This window comes from Rutilus rutilus (assembly GCF_951802725.1).
Source record: "Rutilus rutilus genome assembly, chromosome: 21".
Classification (NCBI taxonomy): domain Eukaryota; kingdom Metazoa; phylum Chordata; class Actinopteri; order Cypriniformes; family Leuciscidae; genus Rutilus; species Rutilus rutilus.
Window position 1 is genome coordinate 26,428,251 of NC_140226.1, and position 13,687 is coordinate 26,441,937.

The 13,687-nt window shown below is 38.1% G+C and overlaps 1 protein-coding gene across 2 annotated transcripts in view; it reads right to left on the reverse strand.

Moving 5' to 3' along the window:
- rnf144aa (ring finger protein 144aa) overlaps positions 1 to 13,687 on the reverse strand; it is a 41,117-nt gene that overhangs the window by 8,281 nt on the left and 19,149 nt on the right. For both annotated transcript variants that reach the window (XM_084394353.1, XM_084394354.1), the window contains 4 exons: positions 11,895 to 12,045; positions 10,556 to 10,660; positions 8,560 to 8,620; positions 4,556 to 4,766 (listed from right to left, as the gene is read on the reverse strand). In XM_084394353.1, coding sequence (XP_084250479.1) covers positions 4,556 to 4,766; positions 8,560 to 8,620; positions 10,556 to 10,660; positions 11,895 to 12,029 — 512 coding nt within the window. In that variant the 5' untranslated portion in view covers positions 12,030 to 12,045. The remainder of the gene's footprint in view (positions 1 to 4,555; positions 4,767 to 8,559; positions 8,621 to 10,555; positions 10,661 to 11,894; positions 12,046 to 13,687) is intronic.

Below are 13,687 nucleotides of genomic sequence, written 5' to 3' on the forward strand. Positions count from 1 at the left end.
GTAATATGATTATGTCTGATTTGATTATACACTACTGTTTGAGTTATATACACAAATGTTTGAGGTAAAAATAGAAATCCTTTTCTTCAGAAAGGATGGATTAAATTGACAGTAAAGACTTTTACACTGTTCTTTTGAACTTCCTATTCATCAAAGAATCCTGAAAAAAAAGTATCACGGCTTCCACAAAAACATTAAGCAGTATATTAAAATATTAAGCCATTTTAAATGTTTTCAACACTGATAAAAAACCCTGAAATTTAGTAAAAATAAAAAAAAGCATCAAATCAGCATATTAGATTGATTTCTGAAGGATCGCGTGACACTGACGACTGGTGTAATGATGCTGAAAATTCAGTAAATTATAAAAAAAAAATCAGTAAATTAAATTTTTAAATAAATTCTACACACACAACAAGGCCAACATAATTTCACAATTTTACGGAACACTCATCAAGAAATCATGTAGAAATCATGAGACTTGATTTTGTCCATCAGATTTGATTATATTATGATAAATGGGCATATTATTAATAAGGAAATATACTGTATTAGTAATATTATTTTATAGCTCAAGGATGGCTGCTGGCCTGGGGCCAGCGTGAGAAAGTTTTAGGCTAGTTGCCAATCAAAGTTTTACATTCACTGATCCATTTTTTTTATGCCCTGTAAACTTAATGTTTGCCTTTCTGTGATGTATATAGCAAATATATATTTGCTATAGCAAATTCTGATGATTTGTCACCAATATAACTAACTGACTAACACAAAAATAGCATAAATGTCCTGTCAAAGTCATCAACTGTTATGTGAAAAACTACAAACCAATCAGTGATATTTTGCATCATATGTTATTTTCCAGCAATGACGCTATATAATTTCATGCTTGTTGCAAATGTTCTTCTTTTAGAAAACAAATTAGTAAAAAAAAGAAAGAAAGAAAGCTATTTTTTTTTTTAGCAAAAATAGCATGCTTATATATACACAGACACATACACTCACCTAAAGGATTATTAGGAACACCATACTAATACTGTGTTTGACCCCCTTTCACCTTCAGAACTGCCTTAATTCTACGTGGCATTGATTCAACAAGGTGCTGAAAGCATTCTTTAGAAATGTTGGCCCATATTGATAGGATAGCATCTTGCAGTTGATGGAGATTTGTGGGATGCACATCCAGGGCACGAAGCTCCCATTCCACCACATCCCAAAGATGCTCTATTGGGTTGAGATCTGGTGACTGTGGGGGCCATTTTAGTACAGTGAACTCATTGTCATGTTCAAGAAACCAATTTGAAATGATTCGAGCTTTGTGACATGGTGCATTATCCTGCTGGAAGTAGCCATCAGAGGATGGGTACATGGTGGTCATAAAGGGATGGACATGGTCAGAAACAATGCTCAGGTAGGCCGTGGCATTTAAACGATGCCCAATTGGCACTAAGGGGCCTAAAGTGTGCCAAGAAAACATCCCCCACCCCATTACACCACCACCACCAGCCTGCACAGTGGTAACAAGGCATGATGGATCCATGTTCTCATTCTGTTTACGCCAAATTCTGACTCTACCATCTGAATGTCTCAACAGAAATCGAGACTCATCAGACCAGGCAACATTTTTCCAGTCTTCAACTGTCCAATTTTGGTGAGCTCGTGCAAATTGTAGCCTCTTTTTCCTATTTGTAGTGGAGATGAGTGGTACCCGGTGGGGTCTTCTGCTGTTGTAGCCCATCCGCCTCAAGGTTGTGCGTGTTGTGGCTTCACAAATGCTTTGCTGCATACCTCGGTTGTAACGAGTGGTTATTTCAGTCAAAGTTGCTCTTCTATCAGCTTGAATCAGTCGGCCCATTCTCCTCTGACCTCTAGCATCAACAAGGCATTTTCGCCCACAGGACTGCCGCATACTGGATGTTTTTCCCTTTTCACACCATTCTTTGTAAACCCTAGAAATGGTTGTGCGTGAAAATCCCAGTAACTGAGCAGATTGTGAAATACTCAGACCGGCCCGTCTGGCACCAACAACCATGCCACGCTCAAAATTGCTTAAATCACCTTTCTTTCCCATTCTGACATTCAGTTTGGAGTTCAGGAGATTGTCTTGACCAGGACCACACCCCTAAATGCATTGAAGCAACTGCCATGTGATTGGTTGATTAGATAATTGCATTAATGAGAAATTGAACAGGTGTTCCTAATAATCCTTTAGGTGAGTGTACATATACATATAATTATTTATTTTTTCTGGTGAACTGGGCCAGAAAGAAAAGAAGAAGCCCTGCCTGGTTACACAAGTAGCAAAGAAAACATTTGAATTATTATTATTTTTTTTATTCTATGCATCTATTCAAGCACATTGTTAAAAAAAAAAAAGTCAAATAACCTAAAAACATTTTTTTTCCATGCAGGGCCATTGCTCGAGTTCCTAGGGAGGCCATGAAATGTTTTCTTTTTAAATTTAGTTTAAATCCATGATTTACACTTTTTTTAAGAGTCAGGTCATAGCTCCTTGAGGAAACAACAGTCTGTTTAAAGTGTAAATGGGATCCATTTTAATTTCATGCTGTTTAAAGACTGATTCTCTCACTCTGAGATATACTTAGGAGTTTAGGCGCAATCTAAAACATGAAATTATACAGAAATTGAGCTGTAAATTTGAAAGGCTCTTTGGAGTATTATGACTAGTGTGTATTAGTGAAGCAATTCACTTCAGAGCTGGCTGAGTGTTCACTCCTGTAAGACCCGAGATCAAGGATCAGAAACTCCGCTCAATGATGCTTTTGCTTTGGAATCAAGTGTGCGTGTGACATGAATGTCAAATAACACCTGTGCATGCATCTCTGGCTTACTGAGCAGAAAAAAAAAAGAAAAAAAAAATTCACTTCAACATCTACTAGCTGAAGATCCATTCTTCGACTGAATGATGAGCATGTTCAATAAGGCAGAATTTTAAGGAGGTATTTTATTTCAAATCTAATGTCGACTTCTCAACATTGAACATCAACTGTACATGCCTCATCGTGACAGCTGGATACACATACCGACCAGGAGGGAGGATGGGAATGTTTAAACGCACATCAGAGACAAAACTACACTGAGCGTAGCTGCTGACGAATGAGGAGGAGACAAGATGAGAAAGACTTAAAGGAATAGTTCAGGATAGGATAACCTCAGATAAAAGATCAACCTCAATCAACAGCATTTGTGGCACAGTGTACCCCCAAAAATAATTAATTTTGACTCGTCCCTTATTTTCTTTATAAAAAAAAAAAGTGTTACATGAGACACAAATGAAGTGAATGGAGCCAATTTTCTGTGGAAAAGCAGTGAAATCATTTGAAAGCAGAAACGAGAAACTTACACAACCATTCAATAGTTTGGGCTTGGTAAGATTTTTTTTTATGTTTTTGAAAGAAGTCTTCTATGCTCACCAAGACTGCACTTATGTGATTAAAAATACAGTACAAACAGTAATTGTCACAGTCACGTTCAGTTTGTTTTGGTTTCATTCAGTCACATGTTTCCTTTGTCTAGTTCCCCGCCACTTATGAATTGTCATGGTTACTGATGATTAGTCCTCTTAGTTCAGCCGTGTCTCAATTAACCTTGTTTGTACCACTACTTGGTCCCTCAGTTCATTGTCAGTTGTTGTCTGTGCACTAGCACACTGTTTCGTATGTTGGCTTGTTATTCTGAGTTCATAATAAATCTTATGTTCTTTTATAATCAACTTTGTCTTCTGTGGATCTAAGCGTTACAGTAATACTGTAAAATATTGTTAATATTATTACAATAGTATTCATTTTATTATGTTTTCTATTTGAATACACATTAATCTGTAAATTAATACTGTGATGACAAAGCTGAATTTTCAGCATCATTACTGCAGTCTTCAGTGTCACATGATCCTTCAGAAATCATTCTGATATGCTGATTTGCTGGCCGCCCAAGAAACATTTCTAATTGTTATCAATAATATCAATATTATTGTTATCAATGTTGAAAAAAGTTGTGCAGCTTAGTATTTTTGTGAAAACTAAGATATATTTTTCAGGTTTCTTTGATGAATAGAAAGTTCAAAAGACCAGCATTTATTTGAAATAGAAATCTCTTTTTACTTGTTGGCCTCAATGTCTTTACTGTCAATTCTTTACAATTTAATGCATCCTTGCTGAATAAAAATGTTAATTTCTTTCAAAAATCTTACTGACCCCAAACTTTTGAATGGTAATGTACAATTTTATAAAACCCCTTACATTAATTCTTCTCTTAAAACTTGTATATTAAAGTTGGTCCCTTTCATGTTTGGTTGGTCACTTTACAGTCAGTTTAAGGCATTATGTTGTCACAGCAAAAATAAGTTGTAATATTGGATATTACATAGAAAAGTAGAATTTTTTTCACACTAAAAACATGTTAACATGCATGTTTTGTCATATTAACCCACATTTTTGCTTTTTTTAAAAAGTAGAGACAAGTAAAAAAAATCAACATTATGCCACAAGTGCTGTCATTTAAGCACAGCTTGTACTAAACCTTTAAAAGACAACAGTACCTGCTTTCTCCAGGTAGAAACGAGGTGATGGGAACGTTCTCCTGGCAGTCTTGGTCTGGGTGCCAGCTGGCCTTACAGGCGGAACAGAACTCAAGTGTGCAAACGCTGCACCGCACCAACTGCGGAAGCGGCGTGTCAGACTCCTTCAGCTGGCACACGGCCTGGCACGTGGAGGACGGGCACCAGGTCCGGCTCGGGTCCAGCAACACCTCTGTAGGGGGGGTGAGAGATGAGAGATCAGACGCAGTTTCCGTGAGTGTTTATTTTAGGCTGCTTCCAGCTGATGCAGGCTGACAGGTCACCATGGTTACACCATCTGAGATGGAGGGGTAATAGAAAAGAGCAGCTTCGGCCTCATCTGCCCTCAGGAACGAGATCCCAGAGCTGCTACTTATCATAGCTTTGCATAAATTCATTAGTTAAATTAGATTTCATTAAAGCAAAAAGCTGCATGAGGCCTGTGCGTTACAGTGATTTTACGACTGGGCACAATAGGTGGCGGAGACAAAGTTGTTCAATTAATAATTACATTTAGTTGTAGCTAGATTCATGTATTCCGATAAAACGGGAGTGGTGCTTGTTTGTGCGAAAGATCTGGATGTCTGGGTGTAGCTATGCAGTCGCTAATTCATTCTCCTAGAGCCATGCAAGGTGATTTTGAGGTGGTTTCTAGGATGTCCTGAGTTGCTTACTGATTCACACCAAAAATGATATGATACTCTGGTACACACTATGATATTCTGGTCCCTATATACGCCTTTGATTGTTGCTCTAATCAGAATTTAGAGATGTAACTACCCATTTCATAATGGTTTTACTTGCTCATCTGCCTGATGAATGCATAAAAAGTCTGTTAGTGGCATACTGTAAGGCTATGGTTATGTAATGTGTGGTTGGGGGCAATTATGTTAGAAAGAGGACTTTCAGTAATATCTGCTGTCTTGTGTCAGGATGGCATGCATTTTTGTCTGTCCTCATGTGCACTGCTAATCTCTCACAAACTAAACACACTCGCGCTCAGCCTCTCCATCTGACACGGCAGGCCATGCAGGAGTGTGTATATGTTATAACCACCATTCCACTCCAGTTTCCCAGAACACTGATGGGCTAAATGAACGCATTTCTAGACTCTCTCTATGTAAATCTCTCATTTATGAGGGTGTTGCCACCATGGTCCTTATATGAAAGCATGAAAACCTTGAAAACAAAGCAAAAAGAAACAGAGGCCCTGTTTACACCTGGTTTTAAGATGCGTTTTGGTAGATCGGATCACAAGTGGATGACGCTTCAGGTGTAAAATGTTTGTCCACTTAAAACTGATTGCTTTCATAGTGTAGACCAGGGGTGCCCAACCCTGCTCCTGCCGATCGACTGTCCTGCACAGTTTATCTCCAACCCTAATCAAACACACCTGAAGCAACCAATTAACATCTTCAGGATCGCTTGAAAATGAAAGGCAGGTGTGGTTGATTAGGGTTGGAGATGAACTGTGCAGGACAGTCGATCGGCAGGAGCAGGGTTGGGCACCCCTGGTGAAGACACTCATGTGGTTGAATGCGTTCGAACATCCGCAAAAGACCACCAACTCTCCGCCTACTGACCTAATGTGTAAACATTACGGGAAGCGCACTAGCCAGACTGGATTTAAACTTTGTCGGCTGAAGACCCAAGTTTGGTTTGAAGACGAAAAACTTACCAAGCACAATGTTCTCTTACCATTTCTGATTTCTAACACGCACTCACAGTGTTCGTCGTGGTCTTGCGGATATCAGAGCAGAAACGAAAGCTGCAGCTCTGTGTGTGTGTTTCCGTTGTCTCCGATCGCGTTCATATGTAAATTGCATGACCTCATTTTGTCCATTAGATCGAATGATCTGAAAAAATTTACCCACCTCAAAGAAATCAGAAGAGGTTGAAAGTGGACAAAAGAGACAAATTAAAACACCAGGTATAAACGGGAATGTGTCTCCCTCGTCTACTTGTGATCTGATCGACTAAAACGCATCTTAATATCAGGTGTAAACAGGGCCAGATAGCATCGGAACAACTACAACACGTAACTACATTTATTTCCCTCCCTTATGTCTTTTTCAAAATAGGCTAATGTAACGCACTGGAGGGGGTGGACAGAGAATATCTCTCAAGCAAATGCATCCTGTGGTTCAAACAACTGGAGACTATCAGAGTCCAGAGCCTGGGATCCCCTACTGAAGAAAATGATGAAAGAGAAGATTCATACGCCAGGTATATGGCACAGATCCTCAGGTCTTATCTGTTTAGGGGAACCTTCATGCTTTCGATCAAGCCTATCCAATAGGGCTGTCACTTTTGTGAAAAAATCCTGTTCGATTTTTGAGACATAATTGTTCATTGAATCGATTGTAAGATCGATTTTCCATGTCTAAAGACGTTTCCATTTTAAATGCCAAATATGGGCAAATCCACAGACAACTAACAGGCATTAGGACGAAGGTAAAGAGGGCGCGCCGCGCTTGAGACGCCCACAAGTCAGCAATATTCCTGATGATTTATTGGCGTGAAGTTTCGTGCACAATGACAAACAGGAGTGCAACATTCTCAAAAAACAATAAGCAGAGTGGACTGCCATAACATCAATGAAAAACATCACTGCAGGCTTCAACATGGCTGTGTTTACCATTAGAAATGTCAAACAAATTTCGCCTACGTAGGCGATTGTAGACCGGAGCCCGAATCTGTATCTGTATGCATGAGATACCGGCAGAATTCACATTTTTGTAGTAAAAAGAGAAACATTATGCAGAAGTATAATTTGCTTTTATGCGTGTTTGTCAGAGCCTGCAGTTGCTGTGTGACGTGCGTTCGCTGCGAGCGTATCGTGGACGCGCTCTGAGAAAAGACCGTTAAAACCGATTCCCTATTTTCGTTTTCGAAACTTGTGTTGGTTGGTCTGATCGATTGTGCAATCGATTTGCGAGCGTAAAGTGACAGCCCTAATTAGCAATAGTCTAATTTACTCTTTATTAGTCTTTTAATCTTGGAGATTTCTGACTAGAACATTTGTTAAAATTATAAAAATTATTTCAGGTCAGCATACAGACTGATTTGGATACAGAGCGGAAACACAAAGAGTCTTCATTTACACTTAACTCTTTTTAAAATCCTGGGTTAAGTCTATTTTAACCCTGGGTTTCACACTTGTAATTTTCATAGAAGGTTTGCAATGCTTTAAACTCTGAATTATGAAGATATGCTCTGAAAAATGTGCCAAAGGTATGAAGTTGTCCCTCTCACACTTCAAATTGTTAGCCATTGGTAATTTTTTATCCGGGATTAATGTCATTCTGGATTTTAAAGCTGTTTATAGTTTACCTTGGGTTCGTAAATAATTCTTAGTGGCCAGAATAGGGTTCCAACAGCCATTTATAAAATTGGAGTCAACTATAGAGGTTTATTAACTACTAGCTAGTTTGTAACTCTATACTTAATTTGGTTGCACCATTTGTTCTTAACCCTTGTGAATCCGTGTATCATTCGTTCAGTCGTTTTTTTAAATAATATTGAAAGTAGAAAAATAAGAAACTGGCACGAGTTTCAAAACTTTGAGCCCTTGGTGCTCACGTGGACAAAGTACAAAGATTTGAATCTGCCATTTTCCAGAAAAAAAACAGTGCAAATGATAATCAGAAAACGTTAAACAAGGTGTCTGCAGGTGGCAGGCTCTCATCGAAGAAAAACAGACAGTACAGGTAATAGCCTCCATTCTGTGACAGCATAAGGTCAGCTGGACCTACACGAGTCCAGTGCAAGTCCACTCACATCTCTTTCATCCTCACACCTGGACTGGCCTATTTGTCTACAGTGAGTCATTCTGAGTCATCTAGGACAGCAAGCATGGAGCTCACCATCAACATGCACACGCACACGTGCCTCATTCGCCCCTGATGGAGCTCACCATCAACATGTACACGCACACGTGCCTCATCAGCCCCTGATGGACAGACAGACAGCCTCTTTCCACTTACCCTTCTCAAACTGCAGCTTCCTGTACCTCTGCATTATCTCTGTGGCCACCATGCATTCAATCTGAGAGAGAAAGAAAGTGGACAAAAGCAATGATTAAACATTGTGGATGGATACAAAAGCACTCTTTGCTTTGCAGATATTGCAGGTATTGCATTTAGCATTCAATTTGATTTGGGTAAACACGCATCCAACGACAAATACGGTTTCTAATCTAATCACTGTCTTGAGATCAAACAACACAGCAGGAATATGCATGTTGAATTTTTGTTTGGTGATTCTAGAGGTGCAGAAACAACATACTTCAGCTTTAAGGATTGCCCCCCCAAAAAGGCACATTAGTTGCTCTGATGATTTGCATCTGGGTCTGATTCATCTGGTTTAGCTGCTTTGATACTGAACGAGCCAGCCATCCTCACAATGAGCCTGCAGCGCCGAGGAGGAACCCTGCCCTCGGACTGACCTCATACTTGGAAGGATTTCGTGGTGCAAGACACCGAGGGGAGAGTCAGAGTGGAGAGGTTTCAGCATCCATTTTATGCTAAAAGAGCTTTAATCTCCGCTTGATGAGATGCAGGTCCATTTTAGGACTTTTATTTGGACGGTAACGTATTTGTTGTTTTAGAAGCTGTGACTATTGCAGGTTTTGTAGAAAAAAAAAAACTGCATTAAACTGGAGTTCCTAAAACCCCTTTAATCCTGACAAATTCATCCTTTTCAGACTCCCCACCAAGATTAACAGAACTACATTATATAATGCTTAACAGATCATTAGTTAGACACAGTTATTAATTACTTGATAGTTCTGTATGTTATCTGTATCTTAAAGGGATAGTTCACCCAAAAATGAAAATTAGCCCATGATTTACTCACCCTGAAGCCATCATAGGTGTATATGACATTCTTCTTTCAGACGAATACAATCGGAGTTATATTAAAAAAGGTCCTGGCTCTTGCAAGCGTTATAATGGGTGTCCACCGGAAGCTAGTTATTTTAGTCGATAAAGTTTTAAATATGGATATTTTTCTTACACGAACGCATCGCTTCACTTCAGAAGACCCCTCAGAGCCGTTTCGAACACTTTTATCACGAATAGATGCGCTTTGATGGACTTCCAAAAAAATAAACCCATTGATACCCATCTATTATAATGCTTGGAAGAGCCAGGACCTTTTTTAATATAACCCCGATTGTATTCGACTGTAAGAAGAATGTCATATACACCTAGGATGGCTTCAGGGTGAGTAAATCATGGGCTACTTTTAATTTTTGGGTGAACTATCCCTTTAAGGGCCCTTTGTTTAAAAACCCTGATAGTAAAATTAAAAAGTCCCTGACATGCATGCTGTACTGACCAATCACAACTCTGCTTTATAATAGTAAATATTTAGCATTAAAAAGCTTTGCAAAATGCAGGAATATGCACATTAGCGTTCAAATGTTTGGTAATTTTGTAATGTTTTTGAAATGGCAATAAAAACAGCAATGGTATAAAATAATATTGCATTTTAAAACAACTGTTTTCTATGTGAATATATTTTAAAATGTAACTTATTGCTGTAATGACAAAGCTGAATTTTCAGCATCATAACTCCAGTCTTCAGCGTCACATGATCCTTCAGAAATCATTCTAATATGCTGTTTTGATGCTTAAGAAAAATGTCTTATTACTATCAATGTTTAAAACAATTGTGCTGCTTTATATTTTTTGTAGAAACGGTACATTTTTATCAGGAGTCTTTGATGAACAAAAAGTTCAAAAGAACAGCATTTATTTGAATAGAAGACTCGTGTGATATTGCAGTTGTTGCTTGTGTATGATATTGCTTAACTATATCTTATGATATAAATATGAGACAAAAAAATCATACAGGGCATTTTTGCCCCAGTATCTTGCATTTTAGGGGGAATCTAACTGCCTTTTATAGGCTTCATCATGCAGTGATGCAGATGTTACTGCCCCCAAATGTTTGAACGGTAGTGTATGTTGACATTACCTCATTCTCTTGTAAATGTCCACGTTTTGGACAGGCTGAGTCTGGACAGCTGATGGCCGTTTCAAAGCCCTCTTTTATGAGAATTTCCACATACTGCTTCAGGCACTTTAAAAGGATAATAAGACATAAAAATGAAATTAATAAAATGGAAAATATGGAAAAATACATTATGTGTAAACAAATTCACTAAACCACTTGTAATGCACGGTTAACATCCTCAAAAAAAAAAAAAACATATAACATCTCAATTTAATGAAGATGCAGTCGCTTGTCCAAGACTAATTATCCTTCAGTGTTAGCAATTTGCAAACTCACTGTTTTAATAGGCTGTGAACAAACCATATTTTATTATTTCATTTTTGCTTCAGGAGAAAAATCAGGTCATATTTTCTCTCTCTCCTACTCTCTCTCTCTCTCTCAAAAAAAAAAAAAAAAATACAAATAAAATAATTTTCATTTGAACGCATCAAAAACGGTGTATTTGAGCTTTTAGGAATGTCTGGCAAGGCAAAGTCTGAGGGAGTTGTTTCCATAAACATGCTTCGCTTAAGACACAAAGACAGTTTTGTCTCTAGTGAGCTAAGACACAAAAGCAAGACAAGGCTTCTCAGAGTCAGATGAGGAGATGTTTTCCCTTTACCCTACTCTAGCAGCTTCCTTTCCCCAAATGTTGCCTGCAACCTCAAGATATAAATAAAACTGGTCTCAAATCAGTATAACTACACAACAAAGGGAAAGTCAGAACCGCAAACCTCAGAGGGTTGAATAAGACTGTTTATTACTGGACTATGAATCACATTTCTGAAAAAAAAAAAAAAAGAACAGTTCAGTTGGCCTGTGGATATTCCGTCTATAGCTGTGAACTGTGCTTATATATAGACACATTTCAAAATGTCTGAGGCTTATGTAAGAATCCCACTCATTTATTTTTAGACGTTCCATTCCTACAACAGTGAAACCTAAAGACAGAAATGAAATCTAGAAATATTCATAAAATATGGCTGAAAGCACACATTATTTTTAAATCTTTGTGGAAATCTCTCATTGACTTCTATTCTAAACTTAAATACAATTAATACAATAAAATAGTTGTATTTTTTAAATGTATTTTCTTATTATTTCTAATTTATTTTATTTAATTTTGATATATCACATAAAATAAAATACAAATAAGCAAATATTTTATTTTATTTTTATTTATTTGTTATTTTTTATGCATTTCATTTTATTTTATGCTGATAAAAATAAAATAAAACAATATAAATAAATAAATAAATAAAATATATATATTTTTTAAACATGCTTTTTGAACCCTAAAATCCATTCAGATACTACTCACCAGGGTGCAGAAGATGCATTGGCACTGGGTGATGGTGGTCATTTGCTCCAAGGGAAACTCTCCCAGGCACAACTTACAGGTCACCAGCGGGTCCAGGGCCAAATCCCAGGTGGGTCGGTACCTAGCTGTGGTCATGATGCCTGCTGCAGAGCTGAAACACAGAATAGCTGCTATTAGACAAAGCCTACACAGTTTAATACACCTATACAAACGGCACAAAGCCTTTAACCGCTGTCAATCTAAAGTGCCGACTGCTGCTGCAGCCACGATAAGTGCTTCTCATCGCTAATATCCACGGCATCACAAACACCAGCCCTCTAAATGCACATCAAATTAGCCACATTACGTTTAAGATGGTCTCACAGATGCAGTGGTGACAGGGGAAAATACATTATTTACCCCCATTTGTATTCCGCAGCCTAAAGAGGTTTTCTGAGATGCGTTCGGGATTCTAGTCTGACTGTAATGGAATGAAAAGTCGGACCAGATAGACGGAGCAATTTTTTCGGCTTCTGCTGCTGAATGAAAGATGAGTTCACTGCGTGGTACTCCTTAAATGAGAAGGGTAGGAGAGAGAGAAAGTGAGAGAAAAGAAGTACATTACTCTCTGCCTACGTCTCCTCTTTTTACAGTTTTTCAGAGAGGGATATTTTTGGAAGTCTCGACTATGAGACACTTCCATTTTCTCACGCTGAAGTGGGCTGTTGTGCACAGAGAGGCTTGTGTCTTAAGTGTTTACAGGAAGTGCCTGTGAGAACATCAACACTCTGCTTGGCTGCTAAGCAACTGGGGAAAAGGGAACCGCTTCTGCAGGTCGAGGAACGGGTGCTTAAGGCAGGTTATGTTGGATACCTTATGCTGAGAATCACTCAGGATGCTTTTAGACATTTCAGTCAGTGATGCAGAGAGTTGTGTGATGTACTTTCTATGCCGACATCAAATGAAACCGGAAACATTTCACTCACCCTGGCTTTGTCCTGTTACATAAAGATTTTATATGGAAATGTGCTACAACTAGTTGATGCCACATTGCTAGGTGGTTGCCAGGTGTTTTGAGTGGTTGTTAGTGGTTTTTAGCCAGAGCATTATCGAGTGCAAAGAATTCTCCACCAATCAGAGAATTATATCAAGCCAGTCTCGCCAAAATAACTTTTTTTTAAGCACACACCCACTCCAGTGAAGCACTGCAAATCAGATCAGTCTGACTCTCATTTACGCTCTCAAAATACTTTTGTATTTGTACTATTTGTATATGAATACGCATATTTTGCAATAAATGTAAAATATATTGTTTATATATATATATATATAAAATCGCAGAAACCTTGTATCTCCATAGACTTTTTTTTTTTTTTCATTAATCATTACTGTTGGTCATCCTTTATGTCTGTATGTGGGTTTTGCACATTTTTAACCAATAAAAAGTATTGTGACTAAACCTTGTAACTCCATTGGATCATCAAACTGTCGGTAAAACCTCAGAACTCCACCCCGCCTCAATTGTGAATGAAGTGTGGTAAAAATTGTGAACGGTCTCTGCTTGTGTGTAATGCAAGGGTAAATAAAAACTGGTTCTTTGACTAAATTCAGCATTTTCTCAAAAAACACTACATATGTTTAAAGTATTTGAAGAATGGAGAAGAGTCTTGCACACTGAGTCCGAAATTTTCGAATGCGTTTTTTCGTATTCGTGATTCGGTGGCTCTGAAATGTCAAAACACCATTCAAAATGCTTGCTACGGATGCGAAAAACGCAGAAAATCGAACCTGATCCGAATTTTTTTTATGATGGA